At 45.4% G+C, this 23,698-nt stretch overlaps 1 protein-coding gene across 1 annotated transcript in view; it reads right to left on the bottom strand.

The window, feature by feature from the left end:
• Window positions 1-1,595: 1,595 nt before the first annotated feature.
• LOC141139006 (uncharacterized) overlaps window positions 1,596-23,698 on the bottom strand; it is a 44,223-nt gene continuing 22,120 nt past the window's right edge. The window contains exon 3 of the mRNA XM_073624780.1: window positions 1,596-4,943. Coding sequence (XP_073480881.1) covers window positions 2,663-3,643 — 981 coding nt within the window. The 5' untranslated portion in view covers window positions 3,644-4,943 and the 3' untranslated portion in view covers window positions 1,596-2,662. The remainder of the gene's footprint in view (window positions 4,944-23,698) is intronic.

The following is a 23,698-nucleotide window of genomic DNA, read 5'->3' as shown; positions in this document are numbered from 1 at the left end:
AAAAACATTCTTGAACAACAGCAGTCGAACATTCTTAATATGTGTTATTTTTAGACCAAAAAATATAAACATAAGGCCCACTTATGAGATTACTCACCCCCTCTGATGGGCCATTGATCAATTTGTATGTGGGGGTAGGGGTTCTAATTGGGGCCAAGAACACACCTGACAGTTGCTAACATTTGAAGGGGTGGGGGAGGGGTTCTAATTGGGGCCAAGAACACACCTGACAGTTGCTAACATTTGAAGGGGTGGGGGAGGGGTTCTAATTGGGGCCAAGAACACACCTGACAGTTGCTAACATTTGAAGGGGTGGGGGAGGGGTTCTAATTTGGGCCAAGAACACACTTGACAGTTGCTAACATTTGAAGGGATGGGGGAGGGTAAATCAGTACAATGGAGCTGACAATATACATTGTTCAAGGAACTATAGGCTAGAGGTATAAATAGACCCAGGATTGCATGGTGGAGAGGTTATTGAAGGTAAATATGCATGTAGGGCAAAAAATGATCAATGTAAAAAAACAGGCATGCGTGAAGATAAAGGGGGCATTCACCGCATATTCCAAACATGGTAACGGTAACGAGGACATTTAGACAATACATTAGCAAACATTAAATACATATCATGTAATGTTAAAGGAAAAAACTTACCTTCATATAGTCCTTCTGCAGGACCCGAATAATAGCAGAACAGGTCTCTGTATGATCCCCAGAGCCTGGGGGGAGATGCCTGTCGAGAACTTCAAGTCCTGAAGACTTCTTCCAGTCGCCAAGTAACGTAAAGTGGCAAATAGCCTCTGCTCCACAGTGATGGCTTTCCTCATGCAGGTATCCTGCCTGCTGATATAGGGGGTCAGCATAGCCAGCAGACGTTCAAAAACGGGGTCCCTCATCTTGAGATAATTCCTGAAATCCTCAGGATTATTCTCACGGATCTCACGGAGCAAAGGCATGTGACAGAACTGGTCACACTGGCGCAACCAATTCTTCATCCATGAACTCCTCCTCACCCTGTTCATGGACTGGACTCGGGTCAAAGTATTAACCCCAACACCAAGTCCCCATGCAGCACGAACTCGAGAACGAGCACGTCCACGCAACATGGCTTCAAAACGGTCGGCTGGTCAAACAAACAAACTTAGAACAAACGTACTGAAGAACAGCAAGGCCTATGAAGAGCGACCTGAAAATCAGGAACGAGCGGACCAGAACGGCCTGCTAGGCAGGTTACGAACTGACCAACACGCACTGAAAAGCAGATACAAACCTCACAAGCACAAACTGAACCGCAGAAAAGGATCAAAATAAGCTGAAGTGTGAAAAGCGCGAATCGTCTCTAACCAAACTTCTACTAACATGAGATAAACATGAGATTAGCAGAAGGAGCCCAAAGGGTGGCGTAGTGGGGCTTGAACTTCCTTTTTCTAGTCCCGTCGTACGTGCTGTACATCACCACGTTCAAAACCATTGGACTTTTGGAGTTATCGTGTGTGTCCAAGTCCGTCCGTTTTTATGTCCGGCGCACCTACACTACAAAGTCCGTCGAAAAGATCGCCGGACCAAGTATGCCGTAAAGTCCGATCGTGTGTACGCGGCATAAGCATTGAGGAGGACCAAAGAGACTGACATTCTAAGAAATTAGTGGAAGAATTCTCTTGAATGGAAAGATGTTCTGGAGGCGCAAACATCAGTAAAGGTAATTATTGATTTTTTAATTTTTTTTACTGATGCAGTAATTTTTATACTGCTCATCAACATTTTTTTGCTAAGATCAAGAAAATAAGTAATACAACAGTATCTGTTATCTTATGATATATTTATGATAACAATTTGTTATTATAAAACTTGAACTTTTATAGAGTTTAAATAATTTGTATTTTTGGCTTCTAATGTCATGCTCAGTTTTTTTTTGTTCAACATATAATGCAATGTTTTATTTTAATAAAAAAGTGAAAGGATCTCACATTGGCTAAGAGAGTCACAGTGAGTGCATGGGAATCTTCTTCACTACCTTTTGGAGAAGTTAATGTAAAATCCAAATAACGGACAATAAAAAAATAACAGCAGCCCAAAAACATGCTCTGTCTAAATTGAAAAAAAAAAAAAAAAATGTAACACTCGGATCCTATACAACCTACAACCTACAATGAACTTACACATGGACGCCCTTTTACGTTGACTTTCACCAAGTGCCCCGCAGGAATGCAGGTTAACACACTTATTTGCCAAATACCTTACTCTAGCTTCCCTCCGTTCCCTTTCCCATCTATACTATCCACATATATGTTACCATTTATCCTAAAACATTTTCTTTCCTTGCGGTATAGGGTATACCCTTGAATGTTTGCCAGCCAATCATGAGAGCTGTTGAACCAGGTCTCTGAAATTCCCACAAAATCCAAATCCTCCTCGTACAACAGTATCTCTAGTTCACCCATCTTGTCCGCCATGCTCCTGGCATTGGTGAACCTGCCACATAGTTTAGACCGGTCGCATATTGTCTTCATATTGGGTGTTTCGAGATTGCAACTATGACTTGCTACTATACTCACCTTGTGTTTTTGTGCTTTGGTTAACCTACCACTAATGCCCCCAATACTACCCTCTGGAAGATCTTCCGCGCTGGCTATCTCTGCCTCTGGACCCTCCCCCCCATCGCCTAGTTTAAAAACCCCTCTAACTTTTTGGCCATCTTCCTTCCCAGCAGATCTGCACCCTCCTCATTTAGGTGCAGTCCGTCCCTTCTATAGTACCGGTTACCAACTGAGAAGTCGGCCCAGTCCTCCAGGAACCCAAACCCCTCCTTACTACACCAGCTCTTCAGCCACTTGTTTACTTCCCTAATCTCCCTCTTCCTTTCTGGTGTGGCTCGATGTACCGGTAGTATTCCTGAGAATACTACCTTGGAGGTCCTTTTCCTCAATTTAGCTCCTAAGTCCCTAAAATCGTTCTTTAGGACACTCCATCTGCCTCTGACTTTGGCATTGGTGCCAACGTGCACCATGACAGCCGGGTCTTCCCCAGCCCCTCCCAGTAATCTGTCCACAAGATCCGTGATGTGCCGAACCCGAGCGCCCGGTAGACAACATACTGTTCGGCGCTTCAGGTCTTGGTTACAGATTGCCCTCTCTGTCCTTCTAAGAACTGAGTCCCCTACCACCAGAATCTGTCTTTCCTTTCCCTTTGCTGCCCCCCCACTCTCACTGGAGGAGTTCTTCCCCCGGCAGCTAGGAGAGTCTCTCAGCTCCAGCAGTGCTGGCGTCTGACTGGTTTCACCAATGTCACTCAAAGTAGCGTACTTATTGGGATGCTCCAGTCCTGGATCGGCCTCCCTGGCACTTCCCCCTCTACCCCTCCTGACTGTCACCCATCTACTCTTTGCTAGTGCCAGCACCTCTTTGTCTCCACCCGCCTCTGTGCTGGCCCCTGCTGGCACCTGCCGTGTACGTTCCTGGCTCTCCTTTAGTATGGAGGGACTTCTCAGTGCTGACAGTTGCTTCCCCAGATTCAGAACCTGGGCTTCCAGGGAAACAATGTGCTTACATTTTGCACAGCAGTATTCGCCCTCGATCGGATGATCAAGGAACGCATACATGCGGCAAGATGTACAAAGAGTTGCCTCTCCACACCCGCCGGGCATCGTACCTATTAAATTTAGTGAGGATTGGGGATTTTACCCTGTCCAAATTACCTAACAGCTAGCTTCCTGGCACTAATACTCAAGACAATACACAAGTACACAACAAGACAATACACAGGTACACAGGTACACAAGACAATACACAGGTACTCACAGACCTACGTGCAATCGCAGAACAGTCGCAGACCTATGTACACTCGCAATACTCAAGTATACAATACACAATACACAAGTACTAACGATCCACACACACTACTCAGACAACACTCATGTACTCACACTACACAGGTACTATGACCCCTGTTATAATCTCCTGTTTTAGACTCTGGTTTTAACTCACCACTTAGAAAAGTTCCACTTGGTTTAAGTTCCTACAGCTTCACAATGAGCAGGCTCAGGATGAGTCCTACACACAGTTATATAGACTGCAGGCACCTGTGAGCAATCACCCCCTCCCCCTACTTAATAGCCTGAAGGAACCAAAGAATTAAAAAAAAAAAAAAAAAAGCTATTTAAAAAGTGACAGAAAAAGCTAATTGAAAAGCTAAAAGGAAAAGCCCCAAAAATGCTACCCAGCAAACAAAAAGTAAAACTTGTTCACTCTCCCTCTGGTTTTAACTCACCACTTAGAAAAGTTCCACTTGGTTTAAGTTCCTACAGCTTCACAATGAGCAGGCTCAGGATGAGTCCTACACACAGTTATATAGACTGCAGGCACCTGTGAGCAATCACCCCCTCCCCCTACTTAATAGCCTGAAGGAACCAAAGAAGAAAAAAAAAAAAAAGCTATTTAAAAAGTGACAGAAAAAGCTAATTGAAAAGCTAAAAGGAAAAGCCCCAAAAATGCTACCCAGCAAACAAAAAGTAAAACTTGTTCACTCTCCCTCTGGTTTTAACTCACCACTTAGAAAAGTTCCACTTGGTTTAAGTTCCTACAGCTTCACAATGAGCAGGCTCAGGATGAGTCCTACACACAGTTATATAGACTGCAGGCACCTGTGAGCAATCACCCCCTCCCCCTACTTAATAGCCTGAAGGAACCAAAGAAGAAAAAAAAAAAGAAGCTATTTAAAAAGTGACAGAAAAAGCTAATTGAAAAGCTAAAAGGAAAAGCCCCAAAAAATGCTACCCAGCAAACAAAAAGTAAAACTTGTTCACTCTCCCTCTGGTTTTAACTCACCACTTAGAAAAGTTCCACTTGGTTTAAGTTCCTACAGCTTCACAATGAGCAGTTGGGAAAGTCCCAAGGGTCAGCAAACTGGGTGGCCACAGTCTGCCATTCCTGTGTGTTTGAAGGAAACTGTGGAGTCAAACAAGAGAAAAAAAATATAAGTACTTTTAAACATAACTTGGATATCAGATTACACAAAAACATTCTTGAACAACAGCAGTCGAACATTCTTAATATGTGTTATTTTTAGACCAAAAAATATAAACATAAGGCCCACTTATGAGATTACTCACCCCCTCTGATGGGCCATTGATCAATTTGTATGTGGGGGTAGGGGTTCTAATTGGGGCCAAGAACACACCTGACAGTTGCTAACATTTGAAGGGGTGGGGGAGGGGTTCTAATTGGGGCCAAGAACACACCTGACAGTTGCTAACATTTGAAGGGGTGGGGGAGGGGTTCTAATTGGGGCCAAGAACACACCTGACAGTTGCTAACATTTGAAGGGGTGGGGGAGGGGTTCTAATTTGGGCCAAGAACACACTTGACAGTTGCTAACATTTGAAGGGATGGGGGAGGGTAAATCAGTACAATGGAGCTGACAATATACATTGTTCAAGGAACTATAGGCTAGAGGTATAAATAGACCCAGGATTGCATGGTGGAGAGGTTATTGAAGGTAAATATGCATGTAGGGCAAAAAATGATCAATGTAAAAAAACAGGCATGCGTGAAGATAAAGGGGGCATTCACCGCATATTCCAAACATGGTAACGGTAACGAGGACATTTAGACAATACATTAGCAAACATTAAATACATATCATGTAATGTTAAAGGAAAAAACTTACCTTCATATAGTCCTTCTGCAGGACCTGAATAATAGCAGAACAGGTCTCTGTATGATCCCCAGAGCCTGGGGGGAGATGCCTGTCGAGAACTTCAAGTCCTGAAGACTTCTTCCAGTCGCCAAGTAACGTAAAGTGGCAAATAGCCTCTGCTCCACAGTGATGGCTTTCCTCATGCAGGTATCCTGCCTGCTGATATAGGGGGTCAGCATAGCCAGCAGACGTTCAAAAACGGGGTCCCTCATCTTGAGATAATTCCTGAAATCCTCAGGATTATTCTCACGGATCTCACGGAGCAAAGGCATGTGACAGAACTGGTCACACTGGCGCAACCAATTCTTCATCCATGAACTCCTCCTCACCCTGTTCATGGACTGGACTCGGGTCAAAGTATTAACCCCAACACCAAGTCCCCATGCAGCACGAACTCGAGAACGAGTACGTCCACGCAACATGGCTTCAAAACGGTCGGCTGGTCAAACAAACAAACTTAGAACAAACGTACTGAAGAACAGCAAGGCCTATGAAGAGCGACCTGAAAATCAGGAACGAGCGGACCAGAACGGCCTGCTAGGCAGGTTATGAACTGACCAACACGCACTGAAAAGCAGATACAAACCTCACAAGCACAAACTGAACCGCAGAAAAGGATCAAAATAAGCTGAAGTGTGAAAAGCGCGAATCGTCTCTAACCAAACTTCTACTAACATGAGATAAACATGAGATTAGCAGAAGGAGCCCAAAGGGTGGCGTAGTGGGGCTTGAACTTCCTTTTTCTAGTCCCGTCGTACGTGCTGTACATCACCACGTTCAAAACCATTGGACTTTTGGAGTTATCGTGTGTGTCCAAGTCCGTCCGTTTTTATGTCCGGCGCACCTACACTACAAAGTCCGTCGAAAAGATCGCCGGACCAAGTATGCCGTAAAGTCCGATCGTGTGTACGCGGCATAAGCATTGAGGAGGACCAAAGAGACTGACATTCTAAGAAATTAGTGGAAGAATTCTCTTGAATGGAAAGATGTTCTGGAGGCGCAAACATCAGTAAAGGTAATTATTGATTTTTTAATTTTTTTTACTGATGCAGTAATTTTTATACTGCTCATCAACATTTTTTTGCTAAGATCAAGAAAATAAGTAATACAACAGTATCTGTTATCTTATGATATATTTATGATAACAATTTGTTATTATAAAACTTGAACTTTTATAGAGTTTAAATAATTTGTATTTTTGGCTTCTAATGTCATGCTCAGTTTTTTTTTGTTCAACATATAATGCAATGTTTTATTTTAATAAAAAAGTGAAAGGATCTCACATTGGCTAAGAGAGTCACAGTGAGTGCATGGGAATCTTCTTCACTACCTTTTGGAGAAGTTAATGTAAAATCCAAATAACGGACAATAAAAAAATAACAGCAGCCCAAAAACATGCTCTGTCTAAATTGAAAAAAAAAAAAAAAAAAATGTAACACTCGGATCCTATACAACCTACAATGAACTTACACATGGACGCCCTTTTACGTTGACTTTCACCAAGTGCCCCGCAGGAATGCAGGTTAACACACTTATTTGCCAAATACCTTACTCTAGCTTCCCTCCGTTCCCTTTCCCATCTATACTATCCACATATATGTTACCATTTATCCTAAAACATTTTCTTTCTTTTATATTAATGTTTTGGTATAGTTATGTGTCAGTATTAATGTGAAAAATAATATAGTATATGTATATTTTGCCATAAAAACATGGCCGACTCTCAGCGCAATAAAAACCTACATTTCTATCTATCTATCTATCTATCTATCTATCTATCTATCTATCTATCTATCTATCTATCTATCTATCTATCTATCTATCTATCTATCTCAGATTATTACATTTTATTGTGTGCCTCTTTTTGCTTCTATGTAACTACTGTGACAGTGTGGTGGCCTGTCATGGTGTTAAAAGTGTTTTACGTCTCCCTGGATCCTCAACTAGGGAGGCTGAGGGTCTCCAGGATTCTTATTTCATCTGGTGGAAACTGGGTTTGCAGTTTACTCAGTGGTTGGTAAAACTAGGTCTGGGACTTGGAGCTCAGAGATTTCATAGAGATTTGTGGGGGGAGACATCGCCAATTTTAGGACTAGGTTTTGCAGGCAACCAGCACAACAATGGCACTAGGGTTTCCACCCATCCCGAATTCACCTAGACAGTCTGGGGTTTTGAATCATGTGTCCGGGTTTCAGAATATTCAGAATGGACTGTGGCTCCCTAAGTAACCAAGTACCACAACTGCCTAGGTATGCAAATGCCTAGGTGTCAGGGAAATGGCCGTGTTGTGGGCAATTCCTCCAGTAACCGTCATGGTGGCAGGCGAGTCTAGTGAGCACGCCCTGATCTTGTGGGAACACCCCCCCGGCCTATTTAAACCTGCCACTGACACTTGCAGTTTGCTGGATTATCTAACAGCTCCTGTGTTCCTGTGCCTTGTATACTCTGAAGACCCCTGCTTGATCTCTGCTTGGCTTGACCTGTGTTCCTGTTTATCTCCTCGCTCTGACCCCGGCTTGGCTGACTACTCTCCGATCTTCTGCCCTCTGTGTATGACCCGGCTTGTTCCTGTACCTCTCTCGGACTGTCTTTTGGTATTTGACCCCTGGCCTGGCTGCGGACCCTGTTCCTGGTTTACCCTGCTGTTACTGTTCAAGATTTCTCTCTGCACGGCTGCCACAATGCACTCTAGCTACTTACAGCCAACCAGCCAGCTTGCAGTATCCCTGGCAACCCGTGCACCTCTGTGCATCGCATTCCCTGTACCCAAATCCAGGGATGCGCTGCACTCAGCCGCAAGGGGCACCCTCTCAGCAACCCGGCCTCACACTACAGACTTGACAGTATAATCCAGCCATGACTGAGGCCGGTGGAGGTGCGTCCCCATTAGAGACTTTGTGCCAGCAAGCCACCACTCTGACCCAAGCAGTTCAGAAATTACAGGAAGGTTATCTGCAACTAACGGATAAGTTGCAACACCTGTCAGAGTCATCTGCTCACGAACAATCCTCTGCGGCTCCCTTGATGATGTTCCCACCTCCAGAACCCCGAGTTCCCATTCCGGAGCGATCCTCCGGAGACCGGAAAAAGTTCAGATCCTTCAAGACTGCCTGCCTATTGTACCTAGCCCTGCAACCCAGGACTTTTGCTTTAGAGACTGTTAAAGTCGGGTTCCTCATCTCTTTGCTGTCCGATGAACCTCAGGCCTGGGCCCATAACTTATGGGAACAAAAGAGTCCAGTCATTTGCACGGTGGACGCATTCCTGGCAGCTATGGCACAACTTTATGAGGATCCCCAGCGTACTGCCACCGCTGAAGCCACTCTGCACTCTCTGCAGCAGGGTAGGTGACCAGTAGAGGACTATACCCTGGACTGGCGGCAGTGGTCTGCAGACACAGCCTGGAATGAGGCAGCTTTACTACACCAGTTCCGCCTAGGACTCTCCGAATCCCTCAAGGACGAGTTGGCCAGGATCGAGATTCCCACTACACTCGAGGGTCTCATCCAATTATCCATCCAACTTGATCGACGTTTGCGGGAGAGACAGTCCGAACGATCATGAACCTGCAGACCCACCAGTACACCCACCTTTGGATCAGTTCCCAAGCAGATTGGCCTGTTACGTTCTGCACTAACTCCTGATGAAAGACGTCGTCGTATCCTAGCCAATCTCTGCCTCTATTGTGGAGGAAATGGACATTTTCTATGCGACTGTCCCAGAAAGTTCAAGAAGCCACCTACCTACTCTCCAGCATATTTCCAGGTTTCCGGGACTTCTCCCTCACAACTCGTCCTTCCCATTTCACTGCAGTTGGGAGAAGAAGAGATCCGGCTCCAGGCTATAATCGACTCTGGAGCATGCAGTTGCTTCATGGACTTGAACCTGGCAAGGAACCTTAGGTTGCCCCTCCTCCACAAGAAACGGGGTCTGGAAGTCCGTTTAGCAGATGGTACCCTACCTAACTCAGGCCTTGTTACTCAAGAGACTTCTCCTCTCCTTATTACCTCTCCCGATGGCCATCGGGACTTCATACGTTTTGACGTTTTGAGTTCACCTATGTCTCCAATTATCTTGGGTATCCCATGGCTCCAAGCCCATAACCCCCAGATCGATTGGATCAAGAAGGAAGTCCTGTTCACTTCCCCCTATTGCCAACAACATTGCCTCATCCCTGCATCCAGAGATACCACCAGTTGTCTGACAGTCCATTCGGTATCCTCCACTAATCAGGATGTACCCCGGGTGTACCATGAATTCCTAGACGTTTTTGATAAGAGAAAGGACGATGTTCTACCATCACATCAGCCATATGATTGTCCTATCGAGCTACTTCCAGGGGCCAAAGTTCCATTTGGACGTATATTCCCCCTCTCTGAAGTGGAATTGGGGACACTATGACAGTACATAGATGAAAATTTGGCAAAGGGCTTCATCCGTCCTTCTTCTTTTCCTGCCGGTGCCGGCATTTTCTTTGTCGAAAAAAAAGATCAGACTCTAAGACCATGTGTGGACTATAGGGAATTAAATAAAATCACCATAAAGAACCGATATCCACTCCCACTGGTCCCTGAACTCTTCCAGAGACTTCGTTCAGCCCAAGTGTTCACCAAACTCGACCTCCGGGGTGCCTACAACCTCGTTCCCATCCGTGAGGGTGATGAGTGGAAGACGGCATTCAGAACGAGGTTTGGGCACTTTGAGTATTTGGTGATGCCGTTTGGGCTCTGTAATGCCCCGGCTACTTTCCAGCACTTCGTAAACAACATCTTCTGGGAATATCTTGACTACTTCGTCATCATCTATCTGGATGACATCCTTATCTTCTCAACCACCTTGGAGCTCCATCGGACTCATGTAAAGACAGTTTTACTCACACTAAGAAAACACGGACTTTACGCAAAAGCAGAAAAGTGTGAATTTGAAAAGAAATCCATACAATTCCTAGGGCTCATCATCTCTACTGGTGGTGTAGCTATGGATCCACAGAAAGTGCAGGCAATCCTAGACTGGCCAACTCCATCAGACAAGAAGGGTGTACAAAGGTTTGTAGGGTTTGCAAACTTCTATAGAAGGTTTATAAGGAACTTTTCTTCCATCATCTCGCCCATAACCCAAGTAACCCGCCTACATGTTCACTTCCTGTGTTCCTCCGAAGCCCAATCTGCCTTTGAGAAACTGAAGTCTTTGTTTACTTCTGCACCAATTCTTCGGCACCCTGATCCTGCCTTGCCCTATATTTTAGAGGTTGATGCCTCAGAGGTAGCTACAGGAGCAGTACTTTCACAGCGCCTGGGACCCAAGTCTCTGCTTCACCCTGTGGCCTTCTCCTGGAAAATGAGCCAGGCCGAGAGAAATTACGATGTAGGTGATCGTGAGATTCTGGCCATTAAGACAGCCTTAGAAGAGTGGAGATACCTTCTTGAGGGAGCCACGCACCCAATAATGATATTCACCAATCACAGAAACCTCGAGTACCTCCGCACTGCCTAACGCCTGAGACCCCGTCAAGCTCGCTGGGCTATGATCTTTTCATGATTCAACTTTCACATCACCTACCGCCCTGGCTCCAAGAACGGCAAAGCCGATGCTTTATTCCGAATGTTTCCTGATACCCCAGAATAAACAACATCCAGTACGATCTTGTCTCCACAGAACTTTCTTTTGATTCAACCTGATCTAAGCTCTTCTCTTAAACAGGCCTCCCTCCAATGCCAGGAACCAGAGACTTCCTCTTTAAGAAGCCGGGGGGTATCTCTGGTATCAGGACAAGATCTTTGTCCCACAACAAGCCAGAATCCAGGTCTTACAAACTTTACATGATCATCAACTTGCTGGCCACTTCGGTGTACGGAAAACTATGGATCATATTCAGCGATCATTTTGGTGGCCTACCTTGAAAACTGATTGCAAAAAGTATGTAAGCTCCTGCACTACCTGCCAGCGAAACAAGGGGTCCAACATTAAGTCTTGGGGTCTGCTACGTCCTTTGCCGGTACCAGAACAACCATGGAGGAATATATCTATGGACTTCATAGTAGAGCTGCCACCCTCTGAAAGATTCACAACGATTCTAGTTGTTGTAGACCGTCTGTCTAAGATGTCACACTTCGTGCCTATGATAGGTACTCCTTCCGCTGCAGACACAGCAAAGGCCTTCATAAGAGAGATAGTCAGACTTCACGGCCTTCCTGACAGCATTGTGTCGGATAGAGGGGTCCAATTTACTTCCCGATTTTGGAAAGAGCTCTGCAAAGTTTTGTCTATTGAAGTTTGCCTATCCTCTGCCTATCACCCCCAGAGCAACGGTCAGACTGAAAGGACTAATCAGACCTGAGAACAATATTTACGCTGTTTTTGCTCCACTTCCCAGGATGACTGGTCCTTGTTACTCCCCTGTGCGGAGTTCGCATTCAATAACTCAGTACACTCAACCACCGATCAATCACCGTTTTGGGCCAACTATGGGTTCCATCCTTCATTTCTACCTAATGTCATTCCAGAGACCTCAGTTCCAGCAGTTCAAGACAGGATAAAATCCATTCAGACTAACTTTCAAATGCTCCGGTTAACCATGCAAAAGGCCCAAGAGGACTACAAGGAACAATATGACAAAAAGAGGGGGGAGAGCCCTAGCTTTAAGGTTGGAGATGAGGTTTGGCTCTCCTAGGCAAATCTTAAACTTCCTTGTCCCTCCCGGAAGTTGGGACCAAGATTTATTGGCCCATTCAAGATTAGACGGGAGATTAATCCAGTAGCTTTTGAATTGTCACTCCTGAGGTCTTATAAAGTGCACCCTGTGTTTCATGTCTCCTTACTTAAAGCTGTTATCTCTAGTCCTTTTTCAGGAAGGAAAGAAGATCCTCTGCCTCCAGTTTCTGTGGGAGATGAAACAGAGTATGAAGTTGAGGCCATCCTGGACTGCCGCCGGAGAGGTAGGATCATTCAATTTAGTATAAAATGGAAGGGTTACCCAGCAGAAGAAAGTTCTTGGGAACCTGCAGCCAATATACATGCTCCTAGACTTTTGCAGAGATTCCGAGTTCATTACCCCGAAAGATGGGCCTGGTTGGGCATCCGGAGGTTGCCCCTTGGGGGGGCACTGTCAGGGAAATGGCCGTGTTGTGGGCAATTCCGCCAGTAACCGTCATGGTGGCAGGCGAGTCTAGTGAGCACGCCCTGATCTTGTGAGAACACCCCCCCGGCCTATTTAAACCTGCCACTGACACTTGCAGTTTGCTGGATTATCTAACAGCTCCTGTGTTTCTGTGCCTTGTATACTCTGAAGACCCCTGCTTGATCTCTGCTCGGCTTGACCTGTGTTCCTGTTTATCTCCTCGCTCTGACCCCAGCTTGGCTGACTACTCTCCGATCTTCTGCCCTCTGTGTATGACCCGGCTTGTTCCTGTACCTCTCTCGGACTGTCTTTTGGTATCTGACCCCTGGCCTGGCTGCGGACCCTGTTCCTGGTTTACCCTGCTGTTACTGTTCAAGACTTCTCTCCGCACGGCTGCCACAACACACTCTAGCTACTTACTGCCAACCAGCCAGCTTGCAGTATCCTTGGCAACCCGTGCACCTCTGTGCATTGCATTCCCTGTACCCAAATCCAGGGACGCGCTACACTCAGCCACAAGGGGCGCCCTCTCAGCAACCCGGCCTCACACTACAGACTTGACACTAGGTGTCCCTTACATGAAAAGGAGAGGAGATACAGCTTGATCTGCTCCTCCTCCTCCTGCCCCTACCACTCTATCTGCCCACCCATATTCCAATCCCTGGCGTTCTGTGCCTCAGGAAAGGGATGTGTGGACTGAAAGTTTGAAGCTCAGCAAGCGGCAGATACAGTACATTGTGGATGAAAGGTGTCAATGCCTGAGCCTCCATCCTTGGGTGAGTGAGCTCACCATCCAATGTCTGTGACTCAAGTCTCCCCCCTCCCTCCCTTCTCCTCCTGCCTCCAAGTGAGTGAGTACACTAAGGTAAGGGGGACTCTGATGTAAGTGGGAGGTTTGATGAGCAGAAATCCTCTTACATCAGATTTCCCCTTTACACCAGAGTCTACAGTGTCTCCCCTTAAAAATAAAATGTTGCCATACGTGGTTAAAGTGTTTGGGATTGGCTTGAGGGAAAGATGGCAACTCTAGATGGAACAGGTGTTCACACTGGTTTTCGTTTTGGACCTGACCATGTATCAGGGTTCCACCCTCCTGAGGAGTCAATTTAGTGGCAAAGGAGCAGCCAGAAGTGTGTATGTCTGCATGGTGCAGTCTGTAATAGAACAGACAGAGGGCCCAAGTTTAAAGGCCCGAGCTTCAGAGAACTGCCAAAAGGAGAGCTGCCAGAGGTACAGTGTTTGTACATGAACACAGGGATGCTGTGTTAGATGGTCAGGAGTAGGGATGAGCCGAACACCCCCCTGTTCGGTTCGCACCAGAACATGCGAACAGGAAAAAAGTTCGTTCGAACATGCGAACACCGTTAAAGTCTATGGGACACGAACATGAATAATCAAAAGTGCTAATTTTAAAGGCTTATATGAAAGTTATTGTCATAAAAAGTGTTTGGGGACCTGGGTCCTGCCCCAGGGGACATGGATCAATGCAAAAAAAAGTTTTAAAAACGGCCGTTTTTTCAGGAGCAGTGATTTTAATAATGCTTAAAGTCAAACAATAAAAGTGTAATATCCCTTTAAATTTCGTAGCTGGGGGGTGTCTATAGTATGCCTGTAAAGGGGCGCATGTTTCCTGTGTTTAGAACAGTCTGACAGCAAAATGACATTTTGAAGGAAAAAACTCATTTAAAACTACTCGCGGCTATTGCATTGCCGACAATACACATAGAAGTTCATTGATAAAAACGGCATGGGAATTCCCCAAAGGGGAACCCCGAACCAAAATTAAAAAAAAAAAATGACGTGGGAGTCCTCCTAAATTCCATACCAGGCCCTTCAGGTCTGGTATGGATATTAAGGGGTACCCCGGCCAAAATTAAAAAAAAAAAATGACGTGGGGTTTCCCCTAAATTCCATACCAGACCCTTCAGGTCTGGTATGGATTTTAAGGGGAACCCCGCGCCAAAAAAAAAAAAAAAACGGCGTGGGGTCCCCCCAAAAATCCATACCAGACCCTTATCCGAGCACGCAACCTGGCAGGCCGCAGGAAAAGAGGGGGGGACGAGAGTGCGGCCCCCCCTCCCTCCTGAACCGTACCAGGCCACATGCCCTCAACATTGGGAGGGTGCTTTGGGGTAGCCCCCCAAAACACCTTGTCCCCATGTTGATGAGGACAAGGGCCTCATCCCCACAACCCTGGCCGGTGGTTGTGGGGGTCTGCGGGCGGGGGGCTTATCGGAATCTGGAAGCCCCCTTTAACAAGGTGACCCCCAGATCCCGGCCCCCCCCTGTGTGAAATGGTAAGGGGGTACATAAGTACCCCTACCATTTCACGAAGAAAGTGTCAAAAATGTTAAAAATGACAAGAGACAGTTTTTGACAATTCCTTTATTTAAATGCTTCTTCTTTCTTCTATCTTCCTTCATCTTCTGGTTCTTCTGGTTCTTCTGGCTCTTCTGGTTCTTCCTCCGGCGTTCTCGTCCAGCATCTCCTCCGCGGCGTCTTCTGTCTTCTTCTCCTCGGGCCGCTCCGCACCCATGGCATGGGGGGGAGGCTCCCGCTCTTCTCTTCTTCTTTTCTTCTCTTCTTCTCTTCTTCATTTTCTTCTCCGGGCCGCTCCGCAATCCATGCTGGCATTCCCCGTGACGTCACAGGGAAGTCCCGTCAAGTCACCGTGCGTCAGAGGGGGGCGGGGTCACCGGGTGGCCCCGCCCCCCGTTATTTAAGAACTGTCAGACGAGGAGCGCGTCACACAGCGGGAGCCTCCCTCCATGCCAGCATGGATTGCGGAGCGGCCCGGAGAAGAAAAGAAGAAAAGAAGAAGAGAAGAAGAGAAGAAAAGAAGAAGAGAAGAGCGGGAGCCTCCCCCCCATGCCATGGGTGCGGAGCGGCCCGAGGAGAAGAAGATAGAAGACGCCGCGGAGGAGATGCTGGACGAGAACGCCGGAGGAAGAACCAGAAGAGCCAGAAGAACCAGAAGAACCAGAAGATGAAGGAAGATAGAAGAAAGAAGAAGCATTTAAATAAAGGAATTGTCAAAAACTGTCTCTTGTCATTTTTAACATTTTTGACACTTTTTTCGTGAAATGGTAGGGGTACTTATGTACCCCCTTACCATTTCACACAGGGGGGGGGCCGGGATCTGGGGGTCACCTTGTTAAAGGGGGCTTCCAGATTCCGATAAGCCCTCCGCCCGCAGACCCCCACAACCACCGGCCAGGGTTGTGGGGATGAGGCCCTTGTCCTCATCAACATGGGGACAAGGTGTTTTGGGGGGCTACCCCAAAGCACCCTCCCAATGTTGAGGGCATGTGGCCTGGTACGGTTCAGGAGGGAGGGGGGCCGCACTCTCGTCCCCCCCTCTTTTCCTGCGGCCTGCCAGGTTGCGTGCTCGGATAAGGGTCTGGTATGGATTTTTGGGGGGACCCCACGCCGTTTTTTTTTTTTTTTTTTGGCGCGGGGTTCCCCTTAAAATCCATACCAGACCTGAAGGGTCTGGTATGGAATTTAGGGGAAACCCCACGTCATTTTTTTTTTTAAATTTTGGCCGGGGTTCCCCTTAATATCCATACCAGACCTGAAGGGCCTGGTATGGAATTTAGGGGGACTCCCACGTCATTTTTTTTTTTTAATTTTGGTTCGGGGTTCCCCTTTGGGGAATTCCCATGCCGTTTTTATCAATGAACTTCTATGTGTATTGTCGGCAATGCAATAGCCGCGAGTAGTTTTAAATGAGTTTTTTCCTTCAAAATGTCATTTTGCTGTCAGACTGTTCTAAACACAGGAAACATGCGCCCCTTTACAGGCACACTATAGACACCCCCCAGGTACGAAATTTAAAGGGATATTACACTTTTATTGATTGACTTTAAGCATTATTAAAATCACTGCTCCTGAAAAAACGGCCGTTTTTAAAACTTTTTTTTGCATTGATCCATGTCCCCTGGGGCAGGACCCAGGTCCCCAAACACTTTTTATGACAATAACTTGCATATTAGCCTTTAAAATTAGCACTTTTGATTTCTCCCATAGACTTTTAAAGGGTGTTCCGCGGCATTCGAATTTGCCGCGAAGACCCCAAATTGTTCGCTGTTCGGTGAACTTGCGAACAGCCAATGTTCGAGTCGAACATGAGTTCGACTCGAACTCGAAGCTCATCCCTAGTCAGGAGGACCAGAGCACAAGGCTTGAGTATCATCACTGCTAAAGGAGAGCTGCGCTGCTAAAATTCAGCCAGAAGGCTGAATATTACTTTATTTCATGTTGCTGGTGGAAAACTCCTGTGTCAGGAAGGGCATGCCAGAAGACAATATGGCTCCTCTGGGCAGATTCCTGTTCATGGCTCTTCACGTGCACTTAGAAGATGTGCATGTGCTCATGCTCACGTGCATGATCATTCGCACACATGTGCATTAGTGTGCATATACATGCACATGCATGCATTGGCCTACACATGTGCATGCATGCATTTGCCTGCACATATGCACACTCCCTGTGACAGATGTTGGTGCCAAATGGGCTATTTAAACTAGGCCAGTACTCAGGTTCAGTGCTGTCTTGTATACAGCATGTCGTTTGTCCTGAGACCCTGTGATTCTGCATCTGACTCCAGTTTCTGACCCAGCTTGTCCTAACATCTCCTTGAACTCTGCCTGTGCTGACTTTGGCTTGTCTCCTGACCACTGCTACTCCTTGCTCCTATTAATGCTGTCTTGCTGATCTGCTACTGACCCTGGCCCGCATCCTGATTTCACTCTTGCCTATACATCTGTACCTGATCCACCTGTCTGTCTATGAGTAGGTTTGCCTGACTCTATTACTTCCTGCCTGCTACCAGCCTATGCCTTGCCTTTTTGCTTTTGTCAGTACCAGATTGTTTCTGCCTGCTGCTCATCAGCTGCTACCAAGCTCACACACTGGATTAAGGGCCACTGATGACTTCTCCTGCCTGGCATGGATACCTACCCTGCTGCCTGCAAGACCTTGTGCCAATCTGCACTCTTGTGCCTTCTGTTCACTTTACCATGGGCCCCGACTCAGGGGTGTAAGAGAGGCCTTCCTCATCATTTCAGGCTCTTTAAACCAGGTATGTTACTCCCTGTTTGTAATGTTGGACTTTTTCTTTTTTTTTTTTTTTTAAACTTAGTTTTATTGTAAGTTTTACAAAGTAGAAAGTACAAAGTTGAACAGTAGATTGTCAAATGAATAATCAAATCAGGAGCAGGTTATTGTGCCAACAAAAGGTATACATAGGTCTCTAAGATACAATTGAATATGTCTAACGTAGTTTTAGTAAGTATAGGCAAACATTGGTAGTGTGTTGTGATTGACAAAAGTTTAGTCAGAGAGATGGGCAATTGTGTATAGACAAGCAATGAGGGTTTTAAGCATGTGGTGGCGCATTCATGAGAGAGGTAGGCATTTAGAATGTTTGAGCCACAGATCCCAAAGATTTTGGAACTTAGGAATTTGTAGGGGAGCTTTGGCATACATAAATTCTATCAGACAATGGTTGTTCAGAATAGTTATTAGCTCTGAGCTAGAAGGGGGGTTGGGGGCTTTCAAATTTCTGGCAATAGCTAGATGAGTAACTATGAATATGTGGGAGATGACTGTGGGAGGGTTGGGGCCATGTATTCATGTCCAAATCCAGTAGTACAATTTGAGGTGTGAGGGATACAGGGGTTGGTAAGAAGGAAAAGAGAGCATAGTCCAAAACATGATGAGGGTTGGGCAAATCCACCAAATATGTAATGGGGTTTCCGGGTTTCCACAGTTTCTCCAACATAGGTTGGCAAAAGATGGGTAGATGCAGGCGATTTTAGCTGGTGTGAGGTACCAGTTGTGATATAACTTTTGAAAAGACATTGTAGTAGACATTTTGAGACTTTGAAGGGCGTTTGGAGTGAGCGGTACCATTGTTGTGGAGTGTAGGAGCATTGTAGCATTTGTTCCCATTTTAGCATCGTTTGGGTATTTGAGGTGTGGCAGGTATAGGTAATAAGTTTGTAGATATAAGAGATTCCACATCGGTGAGGGGAATTTTGGTTGAAGAATTTTATTATATGTCAGTTTTTCTGACCATTTTACCTTAGATAGGGCTGAGCGTATCCTGAGGTATTTGAAAAAGTCTTTAGATACAATGTGCCGGGTAGCTTGTAGCTGCTGGAAGGACATAAGTGTGGAGCCTTTATATAGATTTTCAGTAACAGAAATGCCTGCTGTGGTCCATTTGGACAAGGTAATGTTGGGTGTAAGAGTATGAAGTGCCTCCAGAGGTATACTTGTATGCAAACAGAGCGGGATGCCTTTAAAGCTTTAAAGAGTGGCTTTCCATGTCTTGATGGTGGCATTGATGGTATCGAGGAATGTGTGTGTCCCTTAGTGCTGTAGAAGAAGGGCACTGAAAGTCTGTTTGGGATGGGAGGCGAGTGAGGCGCTTTCTATCTGAAACCAGGTAGTTTGTTGTGTGGGCTTCCACCAGACCCTGGCTTGGTCAAGAATGGTTGCTTTATAATATACTGGGATGTCTGGTGCACCCATTCCACCAGAGGAGACGGGTGTGCATAAGGTATTGCGTTTAAGACAAGGATGTTTTCCGCCCCAGATGAAGGTGGTTATTGTGGACTGTAGTTTCAATAGCTGCTTTTTAATAAAGGGTATCGGGATAGTTTGGAACATATATAAGACATGTGGAAGTAGATACTTTTTGGTGAGGGTGATTTTACCTGCACAGGAGGCTGGAGTGTGTTGAAGGTCCTGCACTGTTTTCTGAAGCTTAGATACAAGATTATTGAAGTAGAGATACAATAATCGGGAGGAGGGGGTGATTAGTTGGATGCCCAAATACGTGAGGATGGAGTTAGGTGTCCACGAGAAAGACGTGCGAGCAGCAATGTCATTTTTGGTGTTTTGGTCAAGGCCTATGCCTAGCATGCTAGATTTTGAGAAATTAATTTTATAGAAGGAGGCCCTGCTAAATAAGTCTAAGGTGTGATGGAGTTCGGGGAGTGATTTAACAGGATCAGTCAGGGATATGATGACTTTGTCAGTATAGAGGCTGATTTTATGTGTTCTTTCACCAGCTGTAATTCCCGATATTAATGAATTGTCTCAAATAGATTGGGCAAGGGCTTCCATAACAAGGGCAAATATCAAGGGTGAAAGTAGACACCCTTTACGTGACCCATTAGAGATGTGGAAGGGGTCTGAGAGTAGGAAGTCATAACTCTAGCGCTGGGAAAGGAGTAAATGGGGAGTATGGCTTGCAGAATGGTCCAGGAGAAACCAAATTTCTGGAGGACCGCTTTCAAAGTGGACCAGTCCACTCTGTCAAACGCCTTCTCTGCATCAAGAGAAATGAGCAGAGAAGATGTTTGGTGGTGCTCCGCCCATTGTAGCAGATCAATAAATCTGCAGGTGCTGCCTGATGCTTGTCTGCCAGCAACAAAGCCCACTTGGTCGATATGCACTAGTTGTGGGATAATATTTGAAAGTCCTGTGGCTAGGAGTTTGGCATATAATTTAGTATCTGTATTTAGTAGGGAGATGGGTCTGTAGCTGGCAGGGTCGTCAGTCGGTTTACCTGGTTTTGGGATAGTGGCTTGAAAAGATTCTGGCGGGATGGAGCCAGTTTTAGCATTGAAGTTAAAGGAGTGACATAGGTGTGGGGTAAGGAGCTTAGAGAAAGTTTTGTAATATTCGTTGCTGAACCCGTCAGGGCCTGGAGCTTTATAGAGTGGTAGAGCAGCAATGGCTGTTTCAACTTCTGATGGGGAGAATGGGGCCGAGAGGGAGTTTAAATGGTCCTGTGATAGTGAGGGTAGGCGTATGTCTTTCAGGAATTGGTCTATGTCAGCAGAAGAGGGTGGTGGAGCAGAATTGGAGCTGGTTAGATTATATAATTTGGAGTAGAAGGAGCTGGATTGATCAGCAATGTATTTAGGGTCAGTGAGTCAGGTACCGAGTTGGTCAGCGAGGTAAGAGATTTTAGTGTGTCTGAGCTTGCGTTTAAGTTGCTTGGCCAGGAATGCTCTGGATTTGTTGTGTTGTGAATAGGAATGGAGGAGGCGTTTAAGGTGGAAGTCAAAGTTGTTATGAAGATGGTCACTGAAAGCTTTTCTATCTGTATGTAGTTCAGAGTTAAGCAGGGGGAGGGTTGGGGTTTGTTGGCTCGTTCTAGTATGTGTATACGCTCTAGAAGTTTGTCGGTGGTGGCATTGTGTCGTTTTTTCCCATGGACCCCCAACTTGATGAGGATAAGCGGGGGGTGGTGCTCAGTTGGTCTAGAGAGTGGGGTGAACCCGCATCCCAAATATAACAAGCTGAATGGAAATTTGATCATCTTGCGGGACTTTAAAGGGGACACCCACTCACGAGTAGTAAAAGAGTATAAGAAATATGGGATTTGTTGGAATAAATTTAGGTGTTTATTGTGGTATAGATCTGAATAGGTCTATAGTACATAGGGTAAATATACACAGGATACAGCATGCATGATATATACTAAAAATAGCAATACAATATGCAGAAATCCACAATCATAGAACTCCAGTACACATGGAACACATATGCGGGGAGTACCCAACGCGTTTCGAGATATACTCTTCCTCAGGGGTATCTGATTGGAATCAGCAAACAAAAGATATGTCTAAAAATTAAAAAGACAATTATAAACCAATTGTGAAAAACATCATATTATCAAATATATATGTAGACATATATAGAAAAATGACTGTTGTAGTACAAGTATGTAGTATGCATATAAGAGAAACAATGAGGTACTAACCATATAATATTGCTTGGGGTGCATGTGTCTGGTACTGCATCCATTAAAAACTCTCAAAGGGAGAGGGGTGTTGGGGGGACATGACACCACTGAGCATAGAGGTATAGCCTGTTCCTAGTCCACATTCGGCAAGGCTTGTGTGCCCAATCCCAGCGGAGTCACCAGGGGGGGTATTCTCCAACAGAGGGTGACAAAAAGCCACCAATGACAAGGATGGTCCTTAGGGGGCTCCAATCTGCAAAGGAGCAAAGGAGGTGGGGGGGTTATTGGGAGAGGCAGTAGGTGTACCTCAGAGGGGAGGGTCGGTTGTGGAACCCCATAAGTAATGCAACCCAACAGTATGAAAATAATAATAAAATATAAAGTACCTGGATGAGCCCCTCAGTATTGTACTGGCGAGTATCTGTGAGGTGTGCAGGGAAAGTTGCACGGATGAGCCTGAGCAGGGGTCCCCCCTACCTCCTTTGATCCTTTGCAGATTGGAGCCCCCTAAGGACCATCCTTGTCATTGGTGACTTTTTGACGCCCTCTGTTGGGGAATACCCCCCTGGTGACTCCGGTGGGATTGGGCACACAAGCCTTGCCGGATGTGGACTAGGAACAGGCTATACCTCTATGCTCAGTGGTGTCATGTCCCCCCAACACCCCTCTCCCTTTGAGAGTTTTTAATGGATACAGTACCAGACACATGCCCCCCAAGCAATATTATATAATCAGTACCTCATTGTTTCTCTTATATGCATACTACATACTTGTACTACAACAGTCATTTTTCTTTATATGTCTAGGTATATATTTGATCATATGATGTTTTTCACAATTGGTTTATAATTGTCTTTTTAATTTTCAGACATATCTTTTGTTTGCTGATTCCAATCAGATACCCCTGAGGAAGAGTATATCTCAAAACACGTCTGGTACTCCCCGCATATGTGTTACATGTGTACTGGAGTTCTATGATTGTGGATTTCTGCATATTGTATTGCTATTTTTTGTATATGTCATGCATGCTGTATCCTGTGTATATTTACCCTATGTACTATAAACCTATTCAGCTCTATACCACAATAAACACCTAAATTCATTCCAACAAATCCCATATTTCTTATACTATTTTACTACTCGTGAGTGGGTGTCCCCTTTAAAGTCCCGCAAGAGGATCAAATTTCCATTCAACTTGATGAGGAGGCCTCTGATGTAGACCTTGTGGGAGTTCCACAGTGTAGTGGGGTTGTCTATAGAGCCAATGTTGGTTGTAAAATAATCTTCAAGTTCAGATAAGATCTGTTTTTGATATTGTGGGTGTGTAATCATAGAGGTATTGAGCCTCCAGTGCTATTTTTGGGTGTAAGTGCTGGACACAGCTTTATTAAAATTGGTGCACGGTCGGACCGTGTGTTATGTCCAATTTTAGTTTCTTGGACCAGTTACAGAGTATGTTTGTCAGTCAAAAAGAAATCTATCCAGGAGTATGCATTTTGTGTGTGTGAAAAGTAAGTGTAATCCCTTTCTGTGTCATGGAAGCACCTCCAAGGGTCATATAAATCCTCCGTGTGGATCAGGGAGTAGAGAGAGGTAGAACGTTTACAGACAGGATTTGAGGCGTCTAGTAAGGGGTCTGTGATTTGATTGAAGTCACCACATATGATCAGGGAGCCTTGTTTAAAAGGTTCCAATTTTTTCTTAATGGTTTTGTAAAAGCATTTCTGATTGGTATTGGGAGAGTAAATGTTTGCAATAGTCATTGTGTGGTTGTAAACAGCAGCATTTAGGAATATGAATCTGCCCTCAGGGTCTATTTAGATGTGAATCGGTTGGAAGGAAACTAAGGAGCGTATAGCAAGCATAACCGCAGCTTTTTTTTTGTGTGGAGTTAGCGAATTGTTTGTGAGTATAGGAGGGGGCCTTGCTGGAAAGAAAGTTAGTTTCTTGCACACATAGTATGTCAGAGGTTTGGGCTAACATTTCCTTCCATAGTAAATTTCCCTTATATGGGGAATTCAAGCCTTTTACATTGATGGACGTGAAAGTAATAGACATTTTGGTTAGTAGTTAGTGGGGGAGGGGAAGTATAGGGATTACGCTTTCTGTTGTGGCATACA

Source organism: Aquarana catesbeiana, linkage group LG01 (genome assembly GCF_042186555.1).
Source record: "Aquarana catesbeiana isolate 2022-GZ linkage group LG01, ASM4218655v1, whole genome shotgun sequence".
Classification (NCBI taxonomy): domain Eukaryota; kingdom Metazoa; phylum Chordata; class Amphibia; order Anura; family Ranidae; genus Aquarana; species Aquarana catesbeiana.
Note: the sequence above shows the minus strand (reverse complement) of the source record. Positions and strands in the feature narration are given on the sequence as shown.